Consider the following 8,128-nt stretch of genomic DNA (forward strand, 5'->3'; position numbering starts at 1 on the left):
TCTGCTTCTGGGTCCCCGAAAGCCCCTTTGCAGGTTGTGTGAAGAAATACCACGTTTCCTTATGTTCCTCTGCCAAATGTCTCCCTGGGTGAAGATGTGCTCATACAGCAGAGAAAGGCAAGCCTGCAGAGCGATCTTTGGGCTCAATTACCTGGAAGGCTTAAGAAGTGGGATATTCTGGTTTACTACATTCTTTTATGGATTCAGTATTGACCAGAAACTTCTTTTTGTTGAGATTGTTAAACTGGAAATGGTTCTGCAATTTTTACTTTCTTGTCTCAGCAAGAACAGTCAGATGACAGAGCTGGTACCAAATGATGTTTGGTGAATTAGGACTCTGCACAGCCTGAGGCTTGGTTCTCTAGGTCGAAGATCATTATTTATGCTGCCTCTCTTAAACGCATGACAGGCAATGCCCCTTGAAGGTGATTCATCTCTCTCTCTCAGTTTATCTCTGTCTTTGTTTACTGAAATTTAAAGCTGATTAAGTGCATGGCATGAATTTGACCTGATTAATCAAGGCTTCTCCAAGAAAAAGAGAGCAACAGTGACTAAATGATGATTGAATGGTGGATGACTTGTCCTTAGGAAGCTGAAAATGTTTGAAGTTAGTGCCTTGAGGGACCATCAGGTCTGCCTGCAGATGGATACTCAGGTGAGGTGGTTGTTCAGCCCAACATGGAAACGAAGATGTCGTCTGCTCATGATATTGTACATACGTGATCTCCAGGGTCAATGATCAGAGAGACTGTTTCTCCAGCACCAAGGGCAGTGCCTGGCACATAGCAGGGGCTCACTGAAAATATGTTGAATGAATGGAGTCCTGCCTAGCTGGTCTATACACATTTCCTCTGGTCACCATTCATTTGTCCATCCATCCCTCTGTCCTTCTCTCCATCCAGTATCTACATGCTTACCATATGTGAGATGTAAAACCATTGGCTGTAAGGGATTCTATGCTAAACAAGATACAGCCCTTTATTTAGAGTCACCTCTATTTCAATGGACTTTGTAAAGGTGAAGAAATACGTGATAGATTTTACAGAATAGCCTGAACACAGACTGCATTCTTATATATCTTCACTCTCCCAGAGAGTCTTTGCCTTTAGCAAATCCTGGTTACTGCCCTCAGAGTCACAGTCTGCATGCTTCCAAAAAGAATCTTCCACCATCCTGTCTAGATAGGGTGTAGGCATTGGGTCACTGCCTGAGCAGGACACTAAACTAAGCTTGATGATTTCATCTGAAATCGTTTTGTCCTTCTTGCTTCCATGGTAATGAACTAAACCTAAGCTTCTTCCAACGCCTCCCATACCTCCTCACTTCATTTCACATTCTCTGTTTTGTAGAACGACGGGATGCTCCAAGAGGACAAATGTGATGGTCTGTGATCACTTCAAGGCTGCAATCCCCTGGGTGGTAAGAACACATCCAGTATGGTGCTGTAAAGCAAATTCTGGGCACTTGTTAGAATATCATTTAGGGACAATTCCACCCAGAATATACATCAGGAGCCATTTTTTCCACCCACTATCCTTGTACCACCTCCAACATTCTCTTGCTGCATTTCAGAATAGGAAACCTCTTCTCTCTGGCGTTACTTCAAGAAAAGGATATAAACAAGGGGCCCAACAACGATTCTGGAAATTGCTTCTCCTCAGAAAGCAATATGGATATTTATCCTAGAATATGGAGGTCAGCCTATACTCTAGCAGATGGTCTAGAACATTCTTTATTGTCACTAAGTTTGGCTTGTTTTTGCTTTTTTGTTCCCCCCCTCAGGGTTTTACTATGTTGCCTGGGCTGGTCTCGAACTCCTGGATGCAAGTGATCCTCCTACCTTGGACTCCCAAAGTGTTGGGATTACAGGCATGTACCACCATACCTAGCCCTGTTTTTGCCTTAATTCTACTTGGCTATATGGATTTTTATTTTTTGAAGAATCTAAAAGATTTTGCCTTTACACAGTGCATCTCTCTAAGTGCAAACTTCTAATTTGGTGAGATTCAGGTCTGGGCCTTTGCAACACATGGGATACTATAATTTGTGCTTTTCAAGACTACACCTTTCTGCAACAGGTCATGACAGTACATCACATTCTGTAACCATGGTACAGTTACATGACCCTTCCTCTTTATAGCAATTGCACCTTTGGTTCCAGAGTTGTAGAAGTGGGGAACCCATCTGGATTCTGATTCACTCTCACAGTGTTTGTGTGACAGAGAGGGCAGAAATCATGATCCCTGATTCTACAGTTGGGGAAACCAAGGCACAAAGAAGCAATCTACCCAAAGTCACTCAGTAAGCCAGAAAACAAACTGGGTAAAGGTCCAGGCAAGACCACTTATGTTCCTTTCAGTGCCTTATCTGAAAAATCAGACTGTCTCCTCCAACGAATGCACATACTTTGGAAGTAAGTAGTTTTAAACTGGAATTTTCTATGAAGGTTGAGCCCTTTACCAACTCAAGAACCACAAGGTAAGAACCAGAATCATATTAACCTTTTAGTTAAATGCTTCTGACTCATGGATAACAACAATTATTTCAACTCACTGACAACCTGGTTACCAACAAGAAAATTTAAGGAAAAAATTCACCCATTCAAGAAATAAACCTCGGTACACAGGTTTATTTCCTTTCCTTGTTTCATGACATCTTAAACCTAACACCCAAGCACTGCTTCCTTCTACACAATACACCTTTTATACTTGTTGGCATGTGATGGGGTGGGAGTGAAGGGTTGACAAAGAGTGTGTGTGTGTGTGTGTGTGTGTGTGTGTGTGTGTGTAACAATCAGCCATTTCAGGGACAATTTTACCCAGCAGAATATATATGAAATACATTTAATGTAGTAGTTCTCTACCCTGTTTCCTTTGTTTCTTTTTTTTGGTAACTTTTTATTCCTGATCCTGGTTTAATGTAAAAAGTGATGCTTTACTCCCCACCTTCCTTGATGAAGGCAGAGTCAATGGGTGGATATGGCAGTGGGGCAATTTCAGCTTAATGGAAGGGAAGCACTCTAAGGGTTAAAACTGCCTGATGATAACTGAATGTGACCTTTTGGACCATGGAGTGACCTGGTATTGCAAGTATTTCACCCCAGAGGCTAAATGACCATCTGTCCATGATGCACTGCCCCTTCCAACACTAGGGATCCATATTCCCAGAAAGAAACTAGGCTGACAGCAATCCTCCTGCCTCCCCCTCCAGGTCAAGAAAGGCACAAAAAGGACCAACAAATAATACTGACATGGTGCTTTAGACCCAGGAGGCCTTGCGGTACCAGGAGAGGAATACTGATGGTCCCATCTGGAGAATGGGAAAGGTGAGGCATTGAGAGGGTGAAATACTTTTAGGCATAGTTGAGGGGGGTACCAGGAAATTTAAGGGGGAGACTCTTTTTCCTGGGGGCAGGTGGAGAAGGTACACGGCCATTGATAGTGAACACAACTCTCAACAAAGAGGCAATTCCAGCTCTTCGGCCACCACAGTAAAGCAGCCAAGGATACCCTAATTGTCCTCAGAGAAGTGGAGATGATTCCTTCACAGAGGGAATCCTACACTCCAAACTCTCTGGGGCCCACCCTTGAGACTGCATGCAGGGCTGGAGATTTAGGCAGGAACAGCCTGGGCAGGCACATAAGGTAGCTCTGCTTCTTAAGGCATGACTGCTGTCTTCATGGAGTGGGCCCCACCCTGCAAGGAAGCTTAATGGAATGGAACACTGCTGCCAAAGGAATCCACCCCCTCCAGGGGCTGGGGGCTTCTATTAAAGCTAAACAGCATCACCAAACCAACCAATTTCCTGTGCCACTTGGTAGAATAAGGAGGGAGGGGACAAAGGACAAAAATCGAACATTATCTGCAGATGATTGTCTAACTAGAAAATCCAAGGGACTGAACTGGAAAACTATCAAAACTGGTGAGAATTTGCTCAGGTGGCCGATTAAAAGTCAGGTCTAAAAAATCAACTGTTTTTTGGATCATTTGGGCATGGCCTGACACCTTGGAGGAGCTGTGTTTTTCTGGGAGGCCTCCGCGCTTTGTGCAGCTTGCCATATTTTGAAAGATGGAGGTGAGCCAGGGTGATGTTCCCTCAGCAGTAGCAACTCTGTCTTAGACACCAATGTCGAACAGGTGCCTGGGGCAACTGCTGCAGAAGGGGTGGGGACAACCACCTCTGCCCTCTCCTGGGGGGCCCTCTCACCAGTCCTGATCAGCCCCTTTCCCCCAAGCTTCTCTATTCCAGCCCAAGAGACACATAGGGAAGTCCAGCAAAGGTCGGGTGCAGGAGCCATCAAGGGTGGATGCCGGTAGATTGTGCTGTCATCTCCAAACGAAGTAAGTTTTAAAAACAAAGAGGGCCAGCTGATAGGTCCCACATGTCTGTACTGTTGTTGCCTCATTGGTCAGAAGACTTTGAGAGTCCACCGCACTGCGCACTGAGCAGGGACTCCCACGATGGTCAAAGTGGTCCAGGGAGGCCCCACAGGGCTGTGCTTGCCAATCTGACTGGCGAAGAGCTGCAGTTATTTGCGGTCCAGGCTGGCGTGTAGCTGGGCCTCCCGCACCATGCGGTCGAAGGAGCGTGTGTTGGTCTCCTCCCGCACCTTCTCGCGCACGTGGAAGGAGGCCCGGGCTGTGGAGCGGGCGCTCTCCAGTGCACTGCGCCGTTCCCGCGACAATTGCTCGCTGCGCTCCAGCTTGCGCCCGATGGCCTGGAGTAGCTCTCGCCGGCGGCAGTCTTCGTCCCTCTCCACCTTCTCTTTGTTGGCACGCTGGGCTCGTTCCTTCTCCAGCCGGCTCTGGCCCACGCGCCGCGCCTTCTGCTGCACTGCTTCCTCGGCCACCTGCGTCGCGTGCTGCAGCCGTCGCTCCCCCGCCCGGGCCAGCGCCTCCAGGTGCGCCTGATGTTCCCGCTCTTTGCGCTCTGCCGCCTCCTTGGCCCGCCGACCCTGCAGCTCCTCTCGTCGGGCCCGCTCTCGCAGCTCCCGGGTGCGCTGCTCCACCAAATGCTCGTAGTTCTCCTGCGCGCGGCCCAAGCTGGCTTCCAGCGAGTTCCGCAGGCCCTCTCGCTCCTGGCGCTGCTGCCGGGCCCGGCCCTGTAGCAGCGCCTCGTGGCGCGCCCGCTCGGCCCGGCTCAGCTCCCGCTTCTCCCGCTGCAGCTGACCCTCCTGCCGCTGCTTGGCGCGGGCCGCGCGCTGGGCGCGCTCCCTGCGGATCTGCTCGGCCCGCTCCCGCCCTTCCTGCAGGCCTTCCTCACGTTGCTTCAGGTTCTGCTCCTGCTGAAGCTTGCGCAGCCGATCCTCCCGGGCCGTGCGCTCCGCCCGCTCGCGCCGCAGTAGGCCCTGGCGCTCGGCCAGCTCCCGCCGCCGCTCCTCGCTGCGCTCGTACTGCCGCTGCCGCCGCCGCGCCGCCTCGCGCTCTTCGCGGCCACGGCGGCCTCGCCGCTCCTCCACCTGCGCGGCCCAGGCTCTGCGGCCCTGCTCCAGGGCGCGCTGCTTCTCCCGCTCCTCGCGCTCCCGCCGCTGCTCGGCGCGCACGCGCTGCAGCTCCCACTGGTCGTGGGCCGCCGCACGTTGCTCCAGCAGCAGGAGCTCCTCCTGGTGCCGCGCCAGCATGAGCGCCGCGATCTTCCGGTCACGTTCCGGCACCCCGCGCAGGCCGCGCTCCGCACGCACTTGGCGCACGATGCGCTCCACGTGCTGAGCGGTCTGCGGCGAATGGCTCAGGTCGCCGAGGCTGAAGCTGCGGCCGGTGATCGGAACCAGGGTCAGGGCGGACGGGCGGCCCGGAGCGTTGGTGGTGGAGGACGCCGACCCCGCCGGGCAGCTGTTCCTGGCCGAGGCCCGAGGCGGCCAGCGCAGCTCCCTCAAGCTTTCCCCACTGTAGGATGACGACGATGCGCCCGACTCGGAGCTGACGGCGCCCTCACGCCGGCGGGACAGTGAGTCCAGCGAATGGCTCTTCCTGCCTGTCCTAGAACCCGCTGGCGGAGGTTGGGTCCGGGCGGAGGAGGGACTGGGGGAAGCCTTGCGGGCCGCACGCGGCGCGGGCGAGGCCGGGAGGCTGGCGCTGCTGCAGCTGCTGCTGCTGCCCGCGCTAGGTGCTGAGGCCGCGGCGGGGGCCGCGGCCGCCGCGGGGCCCAAAGGCGTGAAAAGGCGCCGCTTCTCCTCGCGCATGATGCGCTCGCGCTCGGCCCGGCATTGTTGCAGCTTGGCGCGCCGCTCCGCCTCGTAGGCCTCATACAGTCCAGTGGCCACCCGCATGGAGCGGCCCGGAGCCTCGCGCACCAGATCGGCCAGGGCCCGTGGCAGCAGCTCCACCGGCTTGACCGCACAGCGGGCGCAGGCCTCTAGCGAGCGGGGGCTGGTCAGCACGTAGCGGCTGCCCTCCGCCTCCGGGCAGTCGAAGTTGAAGAGGTCGAGGTGCAGCAGCGGGGACTGCTCCCGCCGCCCACTTCCTGCGGCTGCACACGGGACTTCTGCCTTGCGGGGCACCGCCGCGGAGGCCGAGGCCGAGGAGGCTGCGGGCTCCTGGGCGCCCTGGGCATCAGGGGGCACGGACGCCGCGGCCTCGTCCCCTCCGGAGTCGCCGGGCTCCGCTCCTGCCTTCTCTTCTTCAGGCACCGGGTCCACCATGGCTGAGCCCAGTCCTTTGTTGGAATCTCTGCGGATCACAAGGAGGGACATCGAGGAATACATCTGAGAGCTGTTCCCCCCTCCTCATCCATAGTCACCCCATCCCAACTTAATCCGCTTTCGGATTAGGCTCAGAGGCTTTGGTGGAACGTAAATCATAAAACCGATGTCGGAAAGCCCAGGCTGAACGCCAGAACGGGGATGGGGGTGGGGCAGACACTCGTGTTCAGAGAGCAGCTTGGGTCTCCCTCAGCCCCGGAATGCGGGATGGAGGCCTGTGGCGAGGCTCCGCTGGGCACCTGGCCCGCTAGATGCATCCCCTTTCTGCTGCAAGTTAAGATGAAAAGATCCAGGTGCAGGCAGGAGCTAGCGAGGGAGGCGCTGGAGGATTCCCGGGAGGATTAGCGTATTTGTTTGTGGCTTAGGCGGGCTACTGGGGATGCAGCTTTGCAGGAACAAAAAAGCAAGAGGCCTGTGCATCCCAAGGGACCCCATTTGCCTAAGGGAAGAAGTTTATGGTTGATTTCCCCTGTCAAAGGAGACTCGGGCGCAGGGCCCCCGGGTGATTAAAGGGCTGGGAGAAGTCCCCAAAGGCCTTTCCGGGAGGGGTAATGGATTCTTGCTCCAGCAGCTCTGGCAGGGCTTGCCGAGGGCTCTGCACGCTGCCTCCGCCCCCACCTCCACCCCCACTGGCTGTTTGCTGGAGATGGAGAAGGTGCCTGGATGCTCTCAGACGCACCGGATCTCCTCCAAGTCTGAATGTGCTAAAGATACCATCCACCCCAGTCTGGGTTCAGATACCCGCCCTCGGGTGCCCTCCGAGTTCCCCCACAGCATCCCAGTGGGTGGGCTCCTGGAGCGCAATGAACCTGGCCGCCCAGGTTCCCGCAGCTCCCGGTACCCGAGCCAGTTTACTCACCCCGCGTCCTGGGCTTCGGCCCCGCGCCAAAGGCTTTTGTTCGCAGCTTACTGCTGTCCCCTGCGCTTCTTCAGTCTCTGCGCCGGCGGGGTCGGGTTACTGCCGGCTGCAACCGCGAAAGAAGCCCCATCTGCCGCCGCCAGCGTCTCTCCATGGGGTCTGCGAACAGGGCGCGCGCACCCCAGATGCTACCTACACGCGGGAGGGGGAGTGCGACAAAGTCTCTCTGAAATAACGCGGCTCTGCACCCTTCCCTCACACTGATTCTTTAAAAAAGATGCCGGGTTCCGTCGCTGCTGCATCGCTCTACACCTCTACAACCGTGGAGGTACCGCAGGTCCCGCGGTGCCCCCTGCGCCTCCTGGCGGACACTCGAGGGTGCTGGTTTGTTTGCTTCGAGGACGAAGGAGAAATTTTTGTTTAAATGTATATGCACACACACATACGTATGCATATACACACATATAATATGTATATATACACCCTACACAGATACAGGTAGATGTAGGTATAGATACGGATAGATACTGATATATAGATCACCAGGAAACCCTAGTCTTTCAGCAGC

The 8,128-nt window shown here is 54.6% G+C and overlaps 1 protein-coding gene across 1 annotated transcript; it reads right to left on the reverse strand.

Annotated features, from left to right (window-relative positions):
* Positions 1-677: 677 nt before the first annotated feature.
* CCDC177 (coiled-coil domain containing 177) lies at positions 678-7,890 on the reverse strand. Its single transcript, XM_007987117.3, has 2 exons — positions 7,561-7,890; positions 678-6,669 (listed from the first exon to the last, which is right to left on the reverse strand). The coding sequence occupies exon 2, from the start codon at positions 6,639-6,641 to the stop codon at positions 4,530-4,532; it is 2,112 nt and encodes a 703-aa protein (XP_007985308.2). The 5' UTR covers positions 6,642-6,669; positions 7,561-7,890; the 3' UTR covers positions 678-4,529.
* Between the last annotated feature and the right edge of the window lie 238 nt (positions 7,891-8,128).

Source organism: Chlorocebus sabaeus, chromosome 24 (assembly GCF_047675955.1).
Source record: "Chlorocebus sabaeus isolate Y175 chromosome 24, mChlSab1.0.hap1, whole genome shotgun sequence".
NCBI lineage: Eukaryota > Metazoa > Chordata > Mammalia > Primates > Cercopithecidae > Chlorocebus > Chlorocebus sabaeus.

Bases quoted from the DNA above. Each gene is read 5' to 3' on its own strand.
- CCDC177 (XM_007987117.3), bottom strand. From the start codon at position 6,641: ATGGTGGACCCGGTGCCTGAAGAAGAGAAGGCAGGAGCGGAGCCCGGC.